General features: G+C 45.8%; 1 protein-coding gene across 1 annotated transcript; it reads right to left on the reverse strand.

Annotated features, from left to right (window-relative positions):
- Nucleotides 1-54: 54 nt before the first annotated feature.
- On the reverse strand, nucleotides 55-10,791 carry SPINK5 (serine peptidase inhibitor Kazal type 5). The gene is made up of 16 exons (XM_072872714.1): nucleotides 10,737-10,791; nucleotides 9,900-9,919; nucleotides 8,903-9,039; nucleotides 8,658-8,718; nucleotides 8,003-8,136; nucleotides 7,484-7,544; nucleotides 6,320-6,456; nucleotides 5,836-5,896; nucleotides 4,901-5,037; nucleotides 4,379-4,439; nucleotides 3,059-3,192; nucleotides 2,925-2,985; nucleotides 1,518-1,654; nucleotides 1,077-1,137; nucleotides 599-714; nucleotides 55-100 (listed from the first exon to the last, which is right to left on the reverse strand). Exons 1-16 carry the CDS (start codon nucleotides 10,789-10,791, stop codon nucleotides 55-57), a joined length of 1,419 nt encoding a protein of 472 aa, XP_072728815.1.
- Nucleotides 10,792-21,089: the final 10,298 nt, after the last annotated feature.

A 21,089-nucleotide genomic window follows, 5' to 3' on the forward strand; every position in this document is an offset into this window, starting at 1 on the left:
TGGGAAGTCACGTGCAAGGGAGGTTGTCTTCCTGGGCTGGACTGCAGCACAGACTTAACATTCAGTCATACTCGTGAGTTTGAGAGTCCTATTGCTTTCCCTGGTGAGAAAAGGAGAGAGAAGGATGAGACACAGAGTATATTCAGTGCTGAAGCCCTGTTCCTCACTTCACCAGCCCAAGTGTTGGCTTAGTGTTGACTGGAGATAAAGGACAGCCTCAAAAGCCCAAATACTCCCTTTCATTATTATCATTAAAGGAAAGATGAAAGGTTTCACACATTTGATACAATCCAGTTGGTTTGGTGAAGTACTTTCTATATGCCCTGATGAGCTTGTGGGACAGATTATGTGCTGGTGAAAATGAGCAAAATATCTTTAAATTAGAAACAGGAGGCCACATTCAGATCATAGAAATGGGCCCTTCCCATTTTCCCTTAAAGTGCAAAATACCCATCTTCTTGCACAAGTCATGGTGCACCAGAAATGTCCAGTATACGTCCATAAGCAGTTAGTCAAAAACGCATTATGAAAACAGCCCTGCATTCGTAGTAGGTACAGAAATTGATCATGAAAGTAAGGGGTTTGCTTTTGTACGTACAGGTAGGCATTGCAGAAACTACATCTGTTGCTGTATGTTTTGCCATCAGAGCCGCAGTGGGCCATATATTCCATGGTGCAGACAGGAGAGACTTCCTGTAAGTCCTTGCAATACTCCTGCACACAGAAGATAGACATGAGTCTCTCTGCCTGAGAGCAAACCGTGGTCCCCCCAGCATAAGGAATGGCAGCCCACTGAGAAACCAAACTGTCTGTAACATCATAACCAACTCAAAGTTTCCTCCTGGTGGCAGATGTGATCTCATACTATTTCTGCTCACTGTCACATCTTTTCCTGCACAGTTACAGAGCAATGGGATGGACGTCGGCTGTTTTATGACCAGTGTGAAATTCCCAAGGGATGTCCTCAGGTCTGCACACCACCACTCCCCCAGTTTGTAACCCAGAGCAGAGGACAGTCCCCCATGAGTGTAACAACCACTGGACCTCACTCTTTGTTCCCATCCTTTCCCACTCACTTTTGTAATATCCTCTTCACAACGTCCATTCTTGCTTTTGCCAACATTGCTCCTATGCTCCCTGGAGGAAGAAGACAGTCGTTAGCTGCAAACTTCCCTATTACAACCACAGTGCAAGAACATGACCTCGTTCCCACGTGGTGCACAGGAGATTTTCAGATGAATTAGCTTAGCATTGCCTGCACAGCACTAGCAAGAACGTGCCCTTATGGACCAGGCACGTGTCTTTTGGAATAACGCTCTCCCCAGCTGATGCATCCCCCTTTGTGGGGCTCTGGGGTTGAAAGCCCATGTCAAACACCAACCAGAAAAATGGGGGTAGACAGACAGGACCCATCCAGCACAGGGTTTCAGAGAGAGCCCTTGCACATTACTTGGCACCCAAAGACAGATCCAAGCACCACCACTGTGAATCCCCCAGGGAGAAGGACAAGTACTCACAGGTTGTGGGCACACAGTGTACACTCGCTGGCGTAAGTGACACCATCAGTACCACAGATGGGATTGTAGATCATGGTGCAGGCTATCAGCTGTCTGCCGTCCTCCAGCGTGGAAGCTGGGTACTGGCTGCAGTCGAGCTGGGGAACAAAGATGGCAAAAGCTCCGGCACAGGCTCTGCTCTGTGCAAGGGTGCCCAGACACAACCCCCGCTGCTTATGCCTCTGCCTTTTAGGATCTGCCATAGGATGAATTATGGTTATATATTAACTCATTGTTCATGGAAAACTAGCAATTTCCTTTCATAGCCTTATGCTGGAGAAGACTGAATCAAGGCTTGAAGGTAGACATCACTCATTCAGCTTTGTATTTATCATGATGCCCCTATACATTGCTGAACCTACCGCGGTATTACAAAATGCAGCTCAAAAATAATCTGCAAATCAAAATGGCATGATTTACGCACTTCCTACGAGAGAGCTGACTGTGACCAAGGAGTTTTTCACAGCCCACAAGAATGGAGGGGAGATGTGCTGACAGGCCTTTTGTTGCAACAGGATGGCTCTGAGTGTTGAAATCTGCCAGCAGGACTGACAGCAATTGAAGCTGTTTTACACCAGTTGAAGAACTGGCCTTGCATTTTAGCACTCCCAGTTTCTCCAGTGTGAGCTCTTCCTCCCTGATTTATGTATCTCACCCAGTCTGAGCACAGAGCGTACTCAGGAAACAAAGGAATGACATTTCATAGTTTGTTTGTATAGAAATGAAAAATCTGACTCGGGATGTTGACTCTTTCAAACACATGCTAATGAGATGGCTTTATTCTTCTATTCCCCAGTGAGTGTAAATAGTTTAGAGCTGGCCAAATATAGTTAATGTGGTATTTTTACAAGATTCATTGTTGGTGTACATTAGATTACATTGCATTTACGAAAAAAAACAGAGAGGGATTTGAATCTCCTAGTACATTAGGTATCAGCATTCAAAACACAGGCAATTTTCTAATCTTTGCAGAACATACTTTCATAAAATGCAAGTATCTAGAAGGCACTGGATACCCTGGGTCCTCTGCATCCCCTTCCCATATTGCCAAAACAGACTGCTAAGTTCCTGCGGCAGCTATGATAGACTGCTGTGGGAAAGGGATTTCTTCTTGTAAAGCCTTAAATCATTTATGCTACCTGTCTGATAACTCATTCCTCACCTGTCCTCTCCTCTTTCTTTTCCTGACTGCGTGCAGGAAGTGCACAATGTTCCTGCTGCTGGGAGGGTGATATTCACCCACAAAAGGAAGGATAGCACAAGCTGTGACCCCTGGTGGAGGCTACACCACCAAAACCAATCAGCATTTATTCCAGGTATGCAATCAGCACCAGCTCAAGCTCTTATTTTTCTTTAGGTTTCACTTACTTGGGGAACTTCGTCTATGCACCTTCCATCATGCTTCTTGGCAACATTGGTTCCAAATTCACTGGAAGAGAAAGCAGAGTTAAAAATGCTCAACAAGTAACTCGAGCTCTCAGGGGGTGACCTCCAGGGCTTACATGTTATGGGCACACAGCGCACAGTCATTGCTGTAGGTGACACCATCTGTCCCACAGATCTCACGCAGGATGAAGGGGCAGGCTGTGATGGCTTCGCCAGTTTTGGTATCGCTCAGGTATGTGCTGCAGTCAACCTGGGGACATAAAATAACAATGCTGGGTCAGCTTCTGGGAGAGGGAAGAGTGCCTCGTGCAGTCTGTCCACTCTGATCCTCCAGATTTTAAAGGCTTCTGCCAGAGGAAAATCAGAGTTTTTGTAAGTTTAGTCTTCCATTAGAAACAAATTAAGTAATTGTAGTTGGGTTTGGTATTGTCTGCTAACAGAGGGAAGAAAGGAACAGCTGGCTGAAAAGATTATTTCCCTAGAGTAGTACATACACAAGTTTTAAAACAAGCATTTAACCCAAGGAATCTGATTTAAAGTGTTTGACATTAAGTCCAGCTTGACATAGTTAACTAAATCCAAGATTTTGTTTCAGCTTTTTCAAAACAGCAGCAAGAACTGTTTCACCAGCTCCTGTTGCAAAAATACTTACAATATATAAAATCTAACAGTTTAAATATTTGAGGATAAACAGGCAAACACCTACTGGAAGTCAGTCTGCACTAGCTAAGCATCACTGACACTTCACTGTCATTTTGCATAGTTTTCCCAATGCAGTGTCTCTTATTACCCGTATTTCCCACATGGGCAAAGAGCAAATTAAAGCAAAGATGGCATTTTAACAATGTGTCTTTACTACAGAAATTATATTGCAGTCCCTCAGGATGCATGAAATTATTTTTAGTGCTTTAGAGCTGCTCTGCATAAGCAGAATAAATGCATTGAGATATTATCAGCACATATTGTTACTGTGCAGGATAATAAAGCTATTTCTGTATGCATACCTGAGAGCAGATTTTTCCTGGCTGACCAGAGCATGAGGATTTTTTAACCTGCCTGTCTAGCGCAATGGAAATCCCAGCACTGAATGAGTACACGGACATCTAACACAGCTTTCTGTCTTCCTCTCCTACTGTGCTAAAATGGGCTGCATGGTTCTTGGGCTGCGCCTGATGACTCCTGTTCAGAGATCTGCAGTACTGGGACATTTTGTTTCTGAAGTCCCGGCCTGTTCCTGTTCTCTCTTGCTCTCATGTACAGCACATTGGCAGCAGCCGCTGTGAGCAGCTAGGGAGAACCGCAGCACCAGCACGAGCCCCATGCATCACCCCTCCATGCATCCGGGAGCACGGCGGGTGCACTGAGCCCAGCCAGGGTCTTCCTGGAGACTGGAGAGAGTAGGAGATGGCACTTATTTTATAGCTAGCTACACTTACAGGAATACTTTCCTCCTTGCATCTTCCCGCATGGCTTTTCTTAACGTGAGTCCCACGTTCTCTGAAAGGGAGAGGTTGGTGTTAGCATGCTCACCAGCTAAGCCCTGTGACATCCAGGTGCCACAGAAAGCAAAAGAAACTCATAGCCAATGTATATGATAAAAGAGGCATCTGATTGCCTAATGAACCAGCTTCTCCCAGTGATTAGCAAGCGTAACCCTAAGCAGTAACAGACCTATCAGGTCTCCTCACTGTGTGCTATGCAGCAGCGCGATCCACTCTTTCCTCTGCCCAAATACCACAGCCCTCATAGTGTGCTCAGATTGAGAGTTGGCTCTCCCACAGCTCCCCCAGGGAGCACAAACAGAGAATCAGGGAACAAAATCAAGGTGACAGGGGCTTCAGGAGGTTGACAGAGAAACAGAAAGAGACATATAGATATGTTTGTATCAAAAGAAAAGCTGTCTGGAGCACTAACTATGGCTAGTCACTCCAAAAGAGAGTCCTATGTACAGTACTTACAGGTTATGGGCACAGATGCCACATTCGTTGTCGTAAGTAAATCCATCTGTGCCACAGACTGGGAGTAGGATCCTTGGACAGCGTATCTGGGCTTTACCACCCTTAATCATTCTTGATGGGTATTGACTGCAATCAATCTACAAAAAGCAGGAGTGTCAAATCTGGGGAAGTCCTTGTTCTCCGAGAAAAACCCCAGCATAACCTCCTGCCATGTCTTTTATGCTGGGATGCTGAGACAACAGTAGTGCTATGTCTCAGTTCTCTCAAAACCAGGCTGAGTCAGTTCTGCATGAATCCTCTCATGCACAGAGGGAACTGCACAGCACTGCATAGCTTGTGAGGTGCCAAATCACTAGCGTAAGTAGCTCAGTCAATCCCAAATGCAAGATATGCCAGAAAAGCAGAAAAAGAGAAAAACATAGTCCCCTTTTCATTCTGCAGTAGAGATATAAACAAAATACCAAAATAGTGAAGGAATTTAGACTTTGCTGACAATGCATTTGAAGAGCATCCTCAAAGGAAGATCTAAGCCCAAACTGACCAACTTCCACATTTATGTGTTGGCATGTCCTAGACACCAGTTCTGGCACTTCTTGGCGATACACTCAGATCAAAACTTCAGGTGTGCTCCATATACCAGAATATATCCCCACCCCAAAGGTCGGTGTAGGTATGAACTCATAATGAAAACTCTTGTGCCTAGCTCCCATGAGCCCATCTGCCAGGGCTGTGTGGGCAAGGAGGGCCCAGAGGATGCCTGCCTCAGGACAGATGGGATTTGTAGGCATCCTCAACAAAAGGGGCTGACAAGACTTAATAGACACGTGGAGAAAGACAGGCTTCAGGCCAGCTCATTTTCTGAGTAGATGTAGCTTCAGAGAACCTTTCAGTTGATACAGCTAAGAGGAGAAATATGCCTTATATTGAATACTTACCTCGGAAGTCTCCTGTCTGCATCTTCCATTATGCTTTTTGCCAACATGGGTCCTGAATTCTCTGGAAGAGGGAAACAGTAAAGTTAAGGAACTAAATGCTTAACCTCTTGGACACAGCCACATGCAAAATGAAGCAAACCATGACTTCAGACTCTGTAAGAGTGTATCAGAATAGCTACATTACTTTACTCATTAACAAGCTCATCACATCTCATAATATGCAATTTAAAGCAATATTCTGAGTTATTCTTTCCTCTGCTCAGTCACTGCCCAGCCCACAGACTAATCCAAGGAGCTGCCATCTGACTCTTCAAGGTTTCCCCTCATGAGCACAAAGAAGGTATCACAAGGAAATTCAAGGTAAATCCAAAACCAATCCAGTTTCTTAAAGAAACAGGCATAAGGAGAAATGCAGAAGGATGGTTCTCAGGACTGCAAAGCATTGCAGGCTACTTAGAAGGAGTGCTCTGCGTATGGCACTTACCCATTGTGGGCACAGATCCCACATTCATTATCATATGTAACGCCATCTGTGCCACAAACTGGACTCAGGATCCTTGGACAGGATACTAATACTTTGCCATCTTTAGTGGTTGCTGTTGGGTACTTACTGCAGTCAATCTGACAAAATAAGGAGAATTAGCTCTGGTGGAGCTCTTGCTATGCAAGAAAAGTTGATTCAAAACCTTTTTATTCTGTATCCCAGCCTCCATTGTTTCTGCAACAGGACAAAGCCCTGATACACTGAAGCTAAATCTTCAGTTAGAAACAAGCTTTCTGAATATTATCCTAGTTATCTAGAGTCAAGAAAAAGGACTATCTTGGAGAAGGGATCCTTCAGGCAGAAGAACATGTACAAAATTTTGGGCCCATTCTCATCAAAAAACAGTCTTGAATGTAGTGGGAAACATTTTTCACCAGCTGGAAATCTGACTAATACTGTTTTGGTTTGTGTTGGTTTTCTCCCCACTTCTCCAGCTCTGTGATTACTTATTACTTCAGATTCCCTGAAGTTAAGCACAGGGTTTGAAAGGATAGAGAAAAAATGATTATCTATCTGTTGGAAAATGGACTTTCTACATCCCAGAATTTTGGTGCTGAAATACAGAAGCTTCTCTTCCTAAGGCACCAGACTGGTGGCCTCATACAAATATATAATAAACTATACTCTATAAATATGTATGCTTAGTGCTCTTATGAGTCTCACTATGTCTGTGAAAGCAACCAGCATGGGAGTTTTGGATCCCTGTTGCCAAGGGTGGAAACACTTGTGATCTCCAGAGAGAAAACTGCCAACCTGCACAGCATATTGGCAAGAGAAATCTTGGGCCTTCCCCTCCCCTGGGCGCAAAAGCCAGCTTAGTACATAGGGAAGTGAGTTCTGCAGCACTGGCTCACTGCAGCTTCTCATTTCATATCCATGTCCTTTCTCCTTCGTCGGTTTGGTGTGGTATGCATGGGGTGACCCTTTCTTTGGAGCAGGGAGGATGCAAAATCCACCCTCACTGTGCAGAAAAGCAAAGCATGGACTGGGACCTTGTAAGCCTTGTCATATGGTCCTCTTGCAGTTTCCTAAGGAAATCTGTGGGGTTCTCAGGATTCTGTTAACAGCCCTAAGAGGTGGATTTTTGACTTCTATTGCACTTACAGTGACAATCTCCTGCTTGCATTCTCCATCATATATTTTGCTAACATTGGTGTGATGTTCTCTGAAAGAAAGAAATACTTTGGTTAGGAAACCTTGGGAATAACTTTTCGCATTACACTGTAGGCACTGGGACAAGAAAGCAAGGTCCCACCCGCCTTGGGGGACACTACAACCGCTTGACTTGTCTGAATGCGCCCCACAGATGGTAGCAGCAAACGCACGGTATTTCCATATTACATGGTAATTAAGTGTTAGGAGTAATTAGGTGTTACAAATAACACTTTGATCTCTTTGTGGCTCTGCTCTGGGTTGTCCTCTGGTTCTTTTGTGATTCCCCTCATGAGCACAGACAGAAAATGGGGAAGAAAACTCAGGTTGGCTGGAGAATTACAAGCAGCCAGCTCCAAAGAGACCTACAGAGACACCTGCCTTAAGAAAGACTAGTGTTTTACAGAAGTGTTTCTGAGAGCCTTAACTATTGCTAATTATCCAGAAGGATATTCTGTGCACAAGACTTACGCATTATAGGCACAGAGCCCACATTCGTTGTCATAACTGAAGCCATCTGAGCCACAGATTGGTTTCAGTATCCTTGGGCATGCTACCATGACATGACCATCTATTACAGTTCTTCGGTACCTGCTGCAATCAATCTGTAAAAATAGCAGGAATAGAGAAAAAAAACCAATCCACATTTTCAATATAAAAATATAACACCCCTACATAGTCTGCTTACCCTCCCTCAACCTTTGTGGACAAATCCAGCACCAAACTAATTCCACTATCAAAAGTGGAAGCCAGAGTCAGTTCTGTGGAAATTCTCTCCTGCTGAAAAAAAACCGCACAGCAACAAGGACTGTGATTTGGATTTGGTGAGGTCTTATTTGGTGAAATAAGACCCTGCTGGAGCTATCCAGGTGGTGAGATCCAACCTTCAGCCAACACAACATTTTCATTTTATTCCCAATTACAGAGGCTAGAAGCCTGAATTAGAAAATGCACAGATGCATGGTACCAGATAGCCCATAAAAACCCTCTCAACTTTGGTTATCATCAGATTTTAATTCCCTTTGGGCTGCGCAGACCAGCTGTTCACGTTCCATTTTCCTCTTGTGGGGTGTTTGAACTGTCCCCTTTTACAGCCAGCTGAGGTCTTCCATGGACTTTGTCTTACCGTAATAGATTTTGGCTCGCATTCTCCATCATGTGCCTTCTCCACACTGGCCCTGTGTTGCCTAGAAGAAAGCAGACCTGTGTCAGGGATCACAGAGAGCAGCATTGCCTCAAGGCTGGCAGTGTTGGCACCCAGCTGCTAACTCTCATGCTCCTCTGCCCGGTCCATCTTTGGGGGATGAAGCTGTCACCCTTACCCTGAGCCCCTTGCCCTGCGGCTTCTGCTAGGTTTCCAGCAGTACTTACTTGTTGTAGAGGCAGATCCCACACTCGTTGCTGTATGTGGTGCCGTCGGTGCCGCAGACTGGCTTCAGGTTCCTCGGGCAAGCTACCCAGACCGTCCCATCCTTGCCGATGCCGCTGGAATACTGGCTGCAATCAACCTGCGAAAGCAGCACAGAATCAGCCCCAACATTGGCTCCCTCATGGAAAGAAACCCCCATGCAGCCTCCCACCACTGCAGCCACGGCGCCTGCAGCTCCTGCCGGGAGGTAAATTAGAGGTATTATTTTGAATCTGCTCAGGCAGTCAGGAGGAGTGAATCTTCTCTACAGAAGTTTCTGATTATGCTTTCCTGCCAGGGTCGGGGGGAGGCATGGCACGGAGGAAAGATTGCTGTGGGTGAAAGGGTGCCTAATGAAGGCAGCTGGTAATTGGGAGCCCGGCTGTACACCAGAGCCCCTCAGCTCAAAATCTAATCATTTCAAACCATGCTGCAGCCTCTGGTGAGTAACAGGAGTCTCGTAACTGCATGGGAAGAACCTGCAGACAAATCTATTGCACAGACCCTGCTGTTTTCCTCTCTATGATATAGGTATCAAAAACCTATGCAAGGAACACAGTTCTGCGGGTCTTACTGTATAGAAAAAAATCACCAGAATCACAGTCTTTGATGCTTTCAAGCATATCATCTTAAGACAGTATTCCTCATGAGGAGGCAACCTACTGCCTTTGGCTTGGAGTAACTAAAATATGTCTAAGAGTTAATATAATAGGATTGTGTAATTATTTCTCGCTTTCTTAATTTTATTTCCTGAACTGAAAATATTGTAAAAAATGGGAGGTCTTTTACTTTCTCATGAAATTTGCAATATCATTCAATCATGCACTGGCAAATATTATTTGAACAGCCAAGCTTTCATTAGATTTAATCCACTTGCTCATCAGGTAATTACATACTGTTTCTACTTTACCAGAAACCTGGAAGAGAAAATAGAACAGAATAAATAGATTTGTAGCTCACCTCAACTCCAAAGGCAATACCTGAAAAAAAAATGGAGACAGAAAAGAAAAAAAAAATCAAATTATTGATATGCAGAGAAGATATATGTAAATCTTTTCATGAAACTGTTAAATTCAGTGACTGTTGTTGACTAGCTTCTTGGGTTTAGGAAAATAGGGAGTTTTACATTATGCCAGTAAGTGGTCCTAGGATGTGTTAAAACTTACTAAATAAAGTTTCATTGCGCTTTTGAGGGGAGATAAAACAGGGGAGATCACATATATTAATACATCCCTAAGATGTTACAGGGAAGCGACACAGGTACTTCCAATTTGATACTCTTGGATTTAAACCTCTTCTAAGAGACTTTATATTTGACTTTCAAAAGTTTGGATGTGTGTGTTTAAGATGACTGTCGACCACTAGCACTGTCCAACTCCAAACACATCCTTGCCAGTGACCAGGAACAGCACAGTAAACTTACAGAGCAATCCTAGAGGTTAAAGTTTGCACTTATATTGCTTACATGGATAATGATGCCATTTCTAACAGTTTTACTTTGCCCTTATACACAGTACTCCCATGTGCAAGCTCCTGCCCTGCCCTAGGACTGCTCCTTCAGCAATTGAAGGAAGCAATCCTCCTACAAACCAAGAAGATGAAAACAGTTGCCTGTATGAGGTTTGCTGAAACCTCAGTCTTGAAGTCTAATTTTTTGCTACACTCTCTCAGGAAAAAGTATTTCTTCATGGAATAAGGCTCTCCTCCACGTTACAAGACCCAAATACTTTTACTGAAATGAAAACTCAGCTCTGGTTCATCTAGATCAATCTCTGCAATATCCCAGGAAATACTCACCTAAGCAGCAGCAAAGGGCTAGAGCTGCCTTCACGAAAACCTCTGTTATCTTCATGGCAGACAGAGATAGCAATTCAGGGCAGACTGCTAGCTCTCTATGCAGGAGAGGAAGATTGCAGGTAGAAGCAGGAATATATAGCACACCATGATATCAAGTGGTCCCACCTTATTAGGTAATGCTCCAAGTCTGTCATCAACATTCAAAGCCAAGAATATATTTACCCAGCTCTAGATTTCTAGCTAATGATTGACACAGGCATGCATACCAGGAAGGGGCCTTTTGCATGGCTTGAGGGGAGCGTGGAGCGTGCCAGGACCCCTCTCCTCCTGGACGGATCTGCCCCAGCCCTGGGCTGTCCCTCGCACGGCTGTGGCACGTTGCAGGCTCATATCTACCCTGCAACTGGCTAAATGCAATTAGATCTTTCTCCTCTTCTATAGTTTTCAACTGAGCTGCCAGCTGATAGCCAAAACCCTCGTTATTTAATCTCAGAGCATGATTTTGTACTCTTTGCTGCTGTATTTCATCCCAGTTTGAGCCCAGGCAATTTCAGCCCAGAAGGTCACCCTGTGCTCTGCAGGAGAAATCCTCTCTTCTCCTGTTTTAAAAAACTCAGCAGTGCTCTGCTCCATGTGCCAACTTTTTCTGTACTACAGCAAGGAGCAAAAATATTAAGTTTGGTCCTAAAATCTCTTGTGACATTAGAGAGATCTCTATTCGTATATCTTGTTTTCCTCCCTTCCCCCTGATACTCAGCCCCGATGTCTCCTGCCCTGTCCCTTATGTCAGTTCCACCAAGTGTCAAGGACTCCAGACCTTTGGACCAATGCAGGCCTCAGCTACAAGGACCTCTGTTCATCCTGATTACAATATCCATCTCTCAGGGCTTATTCCAGCCAAGACTATCATCAATTAATGCTTCCTGGCAGAGGAAAATGTATCTTGACAACTTAATTGCCAGACTCTGTAAAAGCCGTCTTGGTCAAGTGAATTCCTGCCAATGTCCACAGAGATGACACCTGAACCTTATCAGAAAGGAGATATTATTTGCAAACCAAATCTGCAGTCAAAATAGATTGACTCAGCACGTTCTGTCAAGATCAAAGCAATTCTCTTCCAACTAAGTTATTAAATTTGGGGAATAGTTTGCAACAGGAGACAGATTAAAGGGACAGAACAGCAAACACCTGTCAAGGATCTAGAGAAGGAATTGGGATCTAGAAAACATCACCACAGCAACAGCACGTGCCTGCTGTCCCCCGCCTCGGCCAAGGCACATAGTGGCTCAGCTTCAGGCTCCTGCCTTGTGCACAAGGAAGATCTATGCTGCGACTCTACAAGCGAGCTGCCTGCTTCACAGAGAGCAATTCAGCAGAGCTTTTTCCATCTGCCGTTTGTGTGGCAGGACAGAGCCTTTCAGGACTTGCTGCACGTTCTGGTGCAGCATACCCCACCCAGGCTGGACAGGGAGGTGCAGGAGAGGGACACCTTTATTTTGGGACTTGCAACGTCAAGGTGAATTGTGAATTCTCATCTGAATTTGTAAATTGCAAGTAGATGCATTTACATCTTACTATTTTCTGTGAACACCTTGAGTGGAGTTGCTCATACCTTCATGCAGGGGAAAGCATTGAAAGTTCTTGTGTTGTAGTCCCAGTGGGAGGGCTGGGCGGCAGACTGGAGCTGGGAGATCCCAAAGAAATGGCCTGGACAAGAGCTCCCTGTAATAGGGAAGCCCTCCCAGGAAAGGACAGATGTGCTAACAGATGCCACACAGGAGCTCTAAAGAGAGGAAAGAGAGAAGCCCATTCACCGGTCCCCAGAATAAAAGCAGATAGGCCAAGAAGCAGAAGTTGTGATAATCAAGGCAAACCATAGAATTGCTTAGGTTGGAAAAGACCTTTAAGATCATCAAGTCCAACCGTTAACCTAGCACTGCCAAGTCCACCACTACACCATGTCCCTAAGCACCACATCTACACATCTTTTAAATACCTCCAGGGATGGTGACTCCACCACTTCCCTGGGCAGCCTGTTCCAATGCTTGACAACACTTTCAGTGAAGAAATTTTTCCTAATATCCAATCTAAACCTGCCCTGGCACAACTTGAGGCCATTTCCTCTTGTCCTATGGCTTGTTACTTGGGAGAAGAGACTGACCCCCACCTCGCTACAACCTCCTTTCAGGTAGTCGTAGAGAGTGATAAGGTCTCCCCTCAGCCTCCGCTTCTCCAGGCTAAACAACTCCAGTTCCCTCAGCCGCTCCTCATAAGACTTGTGCTCCAGACCCTTCACCAGCTTCGTTGCCCTTCTCTGAACACGCTCCAGCCCCTCAATGTCTCTCTTGTAGTGAGGAGCCCAAAACTGAACACAGTATTCGAGGTTCGGCCTCACCAGTGCCAAGTACAGGGGGACAATCACTTCCCTGGTCCTGCTGGCCACACTATTTCTGATACAAGCCAGGATGCTGTTGGCCTTCTTGGCCACCTGGGCACACTGCTGGCTCATATTCAGCTGGCTGTCAACCAACACCCCCAGGTGCTTTTCCACCGGGCAGCTTTCCAGCCACTCTTTCCCAAGCCTGTAGCGTTGCATGGGGTTGTTGTGGCCCCAGTGCAGGACCTTGCACTTGGCCTTGTTGAACCTCATACGATTGGCCTTGGCCCATCGATCCAGCCTGTCCAGATCCCTCTGTAGAGCCTTCCTACCCTCAAGCAGATCGACACTCCCGCTCAACTTGGTGTCATCTGCAAACTTACTGAGGGTGCACTCGATCCCCTCATCCAGATCCTTGATAAAAATATTAAACAGAACTGGCCCCAGTACTGAGCCCTGGGGAACACCACTTGTGGCTGGCCGCCAACTGGATTTAACTCCACTCACCACAACTCCTTGGGCCCAGCCATCCAGCCAGTTTTTTGCCCAGTGAAGAGTATGCCCGTCCAAGCCATAAGCAGCCAGTTTCTCCAGGAGAATGCTGTGGGAAACGGTGTCAAAGGCTTTACTAAAGTCTAGGTAGATAACATCCACAGCCTTTCCCTCATCCACTAAGCCAGTCACCTTGTCATAGGAGGAGATCAGGTTAGTCAAGCAGGACCTGCCTTTCATAAACCCATGCTGACTGGGCCCGATCACCTGGCTGTCCTCTACATGCCATGTGATGGCACTCAAGATGATCTGCTCCATAACCTTCCCCAACACCAAGGTCAGACTGACAGGCCTGTAGTTCCCCGCATCCTCCTTCCAGCCCTTCTTGTAGATGGGCGTCACATTTGCTAACTTCCAGTCAACTGGGACCTCCCTGGTTCGCCAGGACTGCTGATAAAGGGTTGAAAGCAGCTTGGGGAGCACTTCCACCAGCTCCATCAGTACCCTTGGGTGGATCCCATGCAGCCCCATAGACTTGTGTGTGTCTAAGTGGTGTAGCAGGTCGCTAACCATTCTCCTTGGATTATGGGGGCTCCATTCTGCTCCCCATCCCTGTCTTCCAGCTCAGGGGGCTGGGTACCCTGAGAACAACTGGTCTTACTATTAAAGACTGAGGTAAAGAAGGCATTAAGTACCTCAGCCTTTTTCTCATCCCTTGTCACTATGTTTCCCCCCGTGTCCAATAAAGGATGGAGATTCTCCTTAGCCTTCCTTTTGTTGCTAATGTATTTATAGAAACATTTTTAATTGTCTTTTACAGCAGCAGCCCAGATTAATGGGCTTTGGCCCTTCTAATTTTCTCCCTGCATAACCTCACGATATCTTTGTAGTCCTCCTGAGTTGCCTGCCCCTTCTTCCAAAGGTCATAAACTCTCTTTTTTTTCGTGAGTTCCAGCCAAAGCTCTCTGTTCAGCCAGACTGGTCTTCTTCCCTGCCAGCTCGTCTTTCGGCACATGGGGACGGCCTGCTCCTGCGCCTTTAAGATTTCCTTCTTGAGGAATGTCCAGCCTTCCTGGACCCCTTTGCCCCTCAGGACTGCTTCCCAAGGGACTGTCAACCAGTCTCCTAAACAGGCCAAAGTCTGCCCTCCACAAGTCCGAGATAGCAGTTCTGCTGACCCCTCTCCTTACTTCTCCAAGAATTGAGATCTTATAATTTTGTGATTGAAATAATAATCGAATTATCAAATAATCGATTGAATAATGCTGAAACACTCAGGTACCCATACACAGCAGTTGCTTGGTGGGAATGAGTGTCACAGGGACGTAGGGAGAGCCAGAAAAGGGAGCTCTGCAGCAGACCCAGAGGGGCTTCACTGCACAAACAGTATCAGGCTTTCTACATCATGACTCACTCAGTTCTTGAAGAAGCAAATACCCCTAAACTGCAGGATTTCTAGCACTGTCTGTGGCAGACTGAGAGAGGTCTCCTGGCTGCAGCACGCCGTGCTGCCATGCACGGGATCTCCCTCCATGGTGGCTGTGAGAACAGCTGGGACGTGGTGGGCAGAGCTACCAGGCTCCAAAAGGACAGACTGTAGAGGATTGAGAAACATCACGGTGAGTTCAAGGTCTGCCGAGTCATCTGCCAGAGTCAACAGTCCCCACTATATACCAAGAGCAGCATTTGCACGTCCTGAAGAATTGCATCAGTACTTGACACCTTTTATGAAAAAAAACGAAGAGACTCAAGGCCCCTGCAGAGAGTAGTTTAGGTCAAAACCCAACTGTGTTGAGAGGCCTGGAGACTGAAGCTGCCGACTCATAACGCCAGTTCTGCAAAACCTCAGAAACTGCTGTGAACCACACAGGGTCTGTGGATCTTGGCAAGAGACACCCTTAATAAAGGGTAATTTACAGCAAACTGAAGACTCCCCAGAGTGCTAGTACCTTTCCAGGTTCATAGAGGACTGTTTTGGCCTCATTACTGTCTTAGAGGACAACACAAAGGGTAACAAAGAGAAACGTAAGAAAAAGGGTAATAAATTCCCAATGCCTCTTGAGCCTTTGCCTCCTTCTCCCCAGGAACCTCATAGAAATAACGCATGGCATCACTCACTCAGAGTCCCGCCGGAGCTCCGCTGCACGCAGTGCTGCTCAGGACAGACATCATCAGCGAGCCCTTGGAGTGATCTGCAAAAGGGGGTTGAAAGCAAGAAAGGACTGACCAGGCAGGCTGCTGAGAGCAGAAAGGAGTCAGCACTGCTGCCTCTGGTAGGGCTGTTAATGACAGCACAGGCGGTTTTAGCAAGTCACTGTCCTGCGCCTTCTCAGCAGACGGGTTTGGAATCTGATTAACGATCCCTTATTGCCAGCTGCAGTTTTTGTGGATGATAATTTCTGCTGGCAGCAGAAGAAATTCAGAAGGTGCTACTAGGGCACCATCTTCATCAGTTCATTGCTTTTGGAGCACAGTTAATGCAGGTTTTATGGGTGATTATTTCAAAACCTAAATACTTGAAATCACTACAAATCATAATAGCTTTCAAGTGCACTGATTTTCATTTGCAAGAATTTATTTTAAGCAACAAATTGTGCACTGCTTTTATGAAATCATGTAGATTTTCCTGCACATGATTTTAGCTGGAATCAGTGAACAGACATCATCACAGAACATTTTTACTGTCTGACATTCATCGTTCTCAGGCTGCATAAATAATGTTCAAGAATTTACTTGTTTTATCACAGCTCAAAGGTGGACAAATTTTGCATCCTTCAAAGCAGCTAACCAGGACCAAACTGGTGACTTTTGCCCTGCATGACTGTACTTAGTGAGCGGATTTTCCATGTAGAAATAGGTGGGAATAATTTATTTCTAAATCATAGTGTTTGCTTACATTAAAAATCAGCATACAAAATATTAACAACTACTTATGTTAGTCTGCTGATAATAAAATCAGATTTTATTATTATCAGCAGAAATAAAATGTGATGCATGCGTAAGCATTTTGAGAATTTAAAATCAATTCTTATTAGCTGCAGTAGAAAAAAAGGATTTGATAACTTAATCGAAAAAAAAATCAATATTTTTGGTGGGAGTGAAATTAATTGGTATTAGGTAAAATCCTGCCAAAATCTGAAAGAAAGTCACTCCAGCCTTATCTGCAACAGAAAGTGTTTACAGATCAGGTCACAGCTAAAATGGACTCAAACACTGTGTATGTTCACTCAAGGTCTTCGGGAAATGTCCTGCAATGAAGTTTATACAAATAAAGAGCGTATTTGCTTTAAGTAGCAGCTATAAAAGAAAGTACAGGAAGCACGTGCAAACTGCCAGCAGATTTCTGTTAACCCACCATCACAGTCTCCTGCTTTGCAAATCCCACCCCACTTTCCAATGTGTTGCCTCCAACTAGCCATAGGAGCCTTCAGCTCAAAGACCTGGCTTCATCTTAAAATAGTCTCAGACTATAAACAAATTAGAACTGTCTGTAAAACAGTTACATCTCAAAACAACTATACTTTTCCTTAAATAGCTTAAGCCATTCAACACCATGGAACTTCTCACTTCACCATCTTCCCCGTAGCACCAGGACCCCAAAAGAAGGACCCCTCCCTGCAGGAGATGGCTCCCAAGATGGGCACTGGCTGGGCCCTTGTGCCCACAGGGCCTCATTTGAGGAATGAAGTTCAGGCCAAGGCAGAAGGGTGACCCAAAAGTACATGGTGATGGTCCACGGGCCACCACAATGGCTGACCTTTCTGCTTGGCCAGCACTGCCTCAAGGGTGCCATCAGTGCTTCCGCTCTCTTGGAGCAAGAAATGCTGCTGGCCAAATTCACACCTCTAGATCCCAGAAAACATCCCCTCTTTTTTGGGAACCCACTTGTACCCAGCTTTTTTTGGGAACTCCCTCTCCTAAAAGGCACAGGTATACCTCTAACCTTTTCCCACTTTGTGGAATAAAGCCTACTGAAGCCTGCCAGCCAGGAATCAGAGCCTGGGGCTCACATCCTTTCGTGCACCTATAAAAACCAAGACAGCTGCCCTTGTGGGTACTTAAAATGCCCACATGCCTGTTACATGTAGTTGCCTATGGTAGTGGGAGGACTGAATCGGATGACACCAGTGGTCTTTTTGGGCCTGGTGAGCACTCATTAACAGTTGTTAACGAGCTGTGCCTCCAACTCAAGCAGGGCAGGGCTCAGCACACCATCTAACATGACCAGTCAAGGTGTATCTACTTCCCACAGCTGCTCAAAGTGGTCTGGATTTCCCAGTGCCTCAGATGAGGAGGCTGGAAGAGGATGCTTAGTGCAACAGTTAAACTGACAGCCCAATACATGGGATGCTTTAAAACCACATTTTCCTCTGTAGGTTTCCAAATGCAAGCCAATTAAATCTCAAAACAACCCTCTGAGGTAGGTAAGTATCTTTTAATGTCAGTTTTACATGCAAGAGAAAAGGGCTGAAAGGGTGGTGAAGTGATTGATCTAGACCCCACAACCAGTCAGAGAGAACCTGACCCCTGGTCCCTCTTCTACAAAACCCCAGACCATGTTCTTCCTCCTCAGGTCCAACATCTTCACCAGGTATTTACAGCAGCTGGTGCACCCCAGGGGCCTCTGCGCTTGCTTATTGCCTAAGGGACACACGGTGTAAAGCCAGAGGGGGGACCTGTGCGTCCCTCCCACGAGGCTTAATGAAGAAAAGTGACATGAAGCTGCTGAGTTATCTTTATTGTAGAAGCATGCTAAGACACAGCGAGGCAGCAGAGACCCCAACAGCACACATGGGGCATTCACCACTGGGTCCCCACAGCCCTTCGCCCTCCACCGGAGCAAGGACGGGCCCTGTTCACTGCAGAAGGGGATATGAAGGCAGCTCTGGCAGTCCTGATGCTTTACATCAACACTTCCTTTACTTGCCCTAGGGAGACAGGGGGAGACAGTTGATTACTATAGTCCCAGAAGGCAGAGGGACATGAAAGGACTACGAGGAAACCTCAAAGCTGTGATGTCCCCATGCTCTGTAAGGGCTCCGAGACATCCCTCTGTCCCCGTGATGGGGGACAGCAGCATGCTGCTCTGCCAGCATCCTCCCTGCTCCACAGGGACAGCCTGGCTGAAAAACCAGAGCAGGGGTAAAAGGAACGGGCAGAGCCCACCACTGCAGACACTAGAAAGTCTGCACACTCCCACGGACTCAGCCCCACCATCCCCTGGCTGCGGCAAGAGGAAGAAGCACACCGCAGAGCTCTTTGCCCCAGCCCAGGCAAGGTTGGACACTCCAACCCTTGTGAAACGCAACCTCCAGAGGACAGGCTGGCTGAGATGGGGTAAATCACTGCCCCTCTCTCTGTACCTTTGATCACAGCTGATCCTTGGTGTTTGCTGGCAGTCTGAACTCCATTACTTCTGGAAAGAAAGAGCAAAAAATAAGTCCATCCCCAAGCATGACCACTGCTGTGTGACACTTGCTGAGCACTAGTATCTGTGTGACAGTCCCTCCAGCCAGCTCAGCAGCCACATGAAACAACTGCAGCAGAGCCTGGCACCAGGGCAGGCAGGTTGGGTCACTGCCAGCCTAGCAAAACAAGACTAATTTCAGCCTGAAGCTAGGTGCTTTCCACACCTACTACCTAAGTGGGAAAGGTCCTGCCTTTTTTTTTTTCCTTTTTCCTCCTTCTGCCACCTTAAAAAGAAGCATGACAAAATAAAGAGCATTGTAAGAAAACCAGGACTTGCCCCTTGCAAACCTGGAGGTTATCTGTTTAACGCATTAAAAAAAAAAAAGGAGAAACTGGATATCCCCTTTTTTTCCTGACCTATTGACTAACATGGGCAGACTGGTGACTATTGCATAGGTGCTTTGTAGAAAAACCTTTGAACAAGTAAAGGAACTGCAAGATATGCAGCATTAAAAGTGAAATATACTGGAGAGACCCACAATTAATTCACCCATATGACATAGCACTGCAGGCCAGCTAGCTTACCAAAAGAGATCTCTAAACCCAGGGCTCAGATCTACATTAATCCACAGTAAAGCAGCATGGGATCAAAGGAATTTCATTATGGCACAGACCCCCTGGGGAAGGTGGTGAGCCCGGACACTGGCCAGCCCAAGGCCCCAGGGACAGGCTCTCTCTGCAGCAAGGTTTTGCACCACAGCAGTGCACAGATACACCCTTTAGTGTCAGATCTCTCTCAAACCACATTGCTCCCATCCCTGCCTACAAGCATCCCTCCCTGATGGTAATCTGGTCACCAGGCAGGGAGAGTTGCCAGAAACACCTGGAAATCCAGTAAGAGCTTTGCAGGCAGTAGTGGATGCAGACAGTGAGCTGCAAAGGGATGAGGCGGCTTGGACACACATTTTGTCAGGTAACCCAGCATCCTCCATGGATAATTTCAAAAATACCCCAAAATGTAATATTTCCTTGAGTTGTAACAATTTCTTATCTTCCTCCAAAGCTTAGAGAGGCCTTTGCATTTTCGTTCTGGATATTGCAACTGTCTAAAACCATTTCTGATGCCAAAAGCACTGCTGGAGCTGGTTTCCTCTGGGTTTTAGTAGCATATATTGAGTGCCTGGATCTTCAGCAGAAAAAAGAATTCATTATACTGTAAGTGACCATGAATTTCAGTGCTGAAAATAACATTGCTCTGTACATTGTTCATAAGCTTCCAACTGAGAAATAGGGAAAGTCTTTGATGGACTCAAAAGGTTTTCCAAGGAAATGGGCTTCCATAAGTTTCCAATCTAATTCTTCAGGTGACATAATATACATAAATAAAGACTAAATCATTGTGCATGGGTGTGTTTGGCTTTTTTTGCCCCAGGGAAAAAGCCTATGACTTTCCCTTTTAACTGCATCCAACCCTCCTTGGAATATTTAACATAGCTACAAGCTGTCTGACTTTCAGTAAATGGCATATTCCTCTAATTGCAAAGGCTTGAGAGCTGCAACAGCTTGGTAAAAGACAAAACAGTAAGGAATTCCAGACCAGGCACAGTTTTGTGGGAATCCTCTCTATTTTTCAGTTGCCTTGGTATACCCAGTCTTGTCTGTCTGGGGCAGTGTGAGCACAGTCACCAACAGGCTCGTGTAGTGCCTGGTCTGCCTGCACTCCCAGAATACACGAGCCAAGAGTGGCTCCATCACACTGAAGGTCAAGACGCAAAGGCCTCCAGTATGATCACAGGCAAAATTATTTCTCTCTGCACTACAATTTCTTCAACTTTAAAAAAAGTTGAGAGCACTCTGCTGCTTTACAGAAGAAGGGAAGGGGAGCTGGGATATTTACTTTTTAATGTTTTGGGGATCTGCTGGCATCCTGACACCGAGTGGACAAAGGCATGGCATGACACTATGGCATGATGGCTACCCCACAGGAAAGCTCTTCATTGCCTACAAACACACTAATACCAAATTCATGTTCAGAAGCTAAATCTCCCATCCAAAACTTTACAGAACTTCTGTTT

The sequence above is a fragment of the Ciconia boyciana genome, chromosome 9 (assembly GCF_034638445.1).
Source record: "Ciconia boyciana chromosome 9, ASM3463844v1, whole genome shotgun sequence".
NCBI lineage: Eukaryota > Metazoa > Chordata > Aves > Ciconiiformes > Ciconiidae > Ciconia > Ciconia boyciana.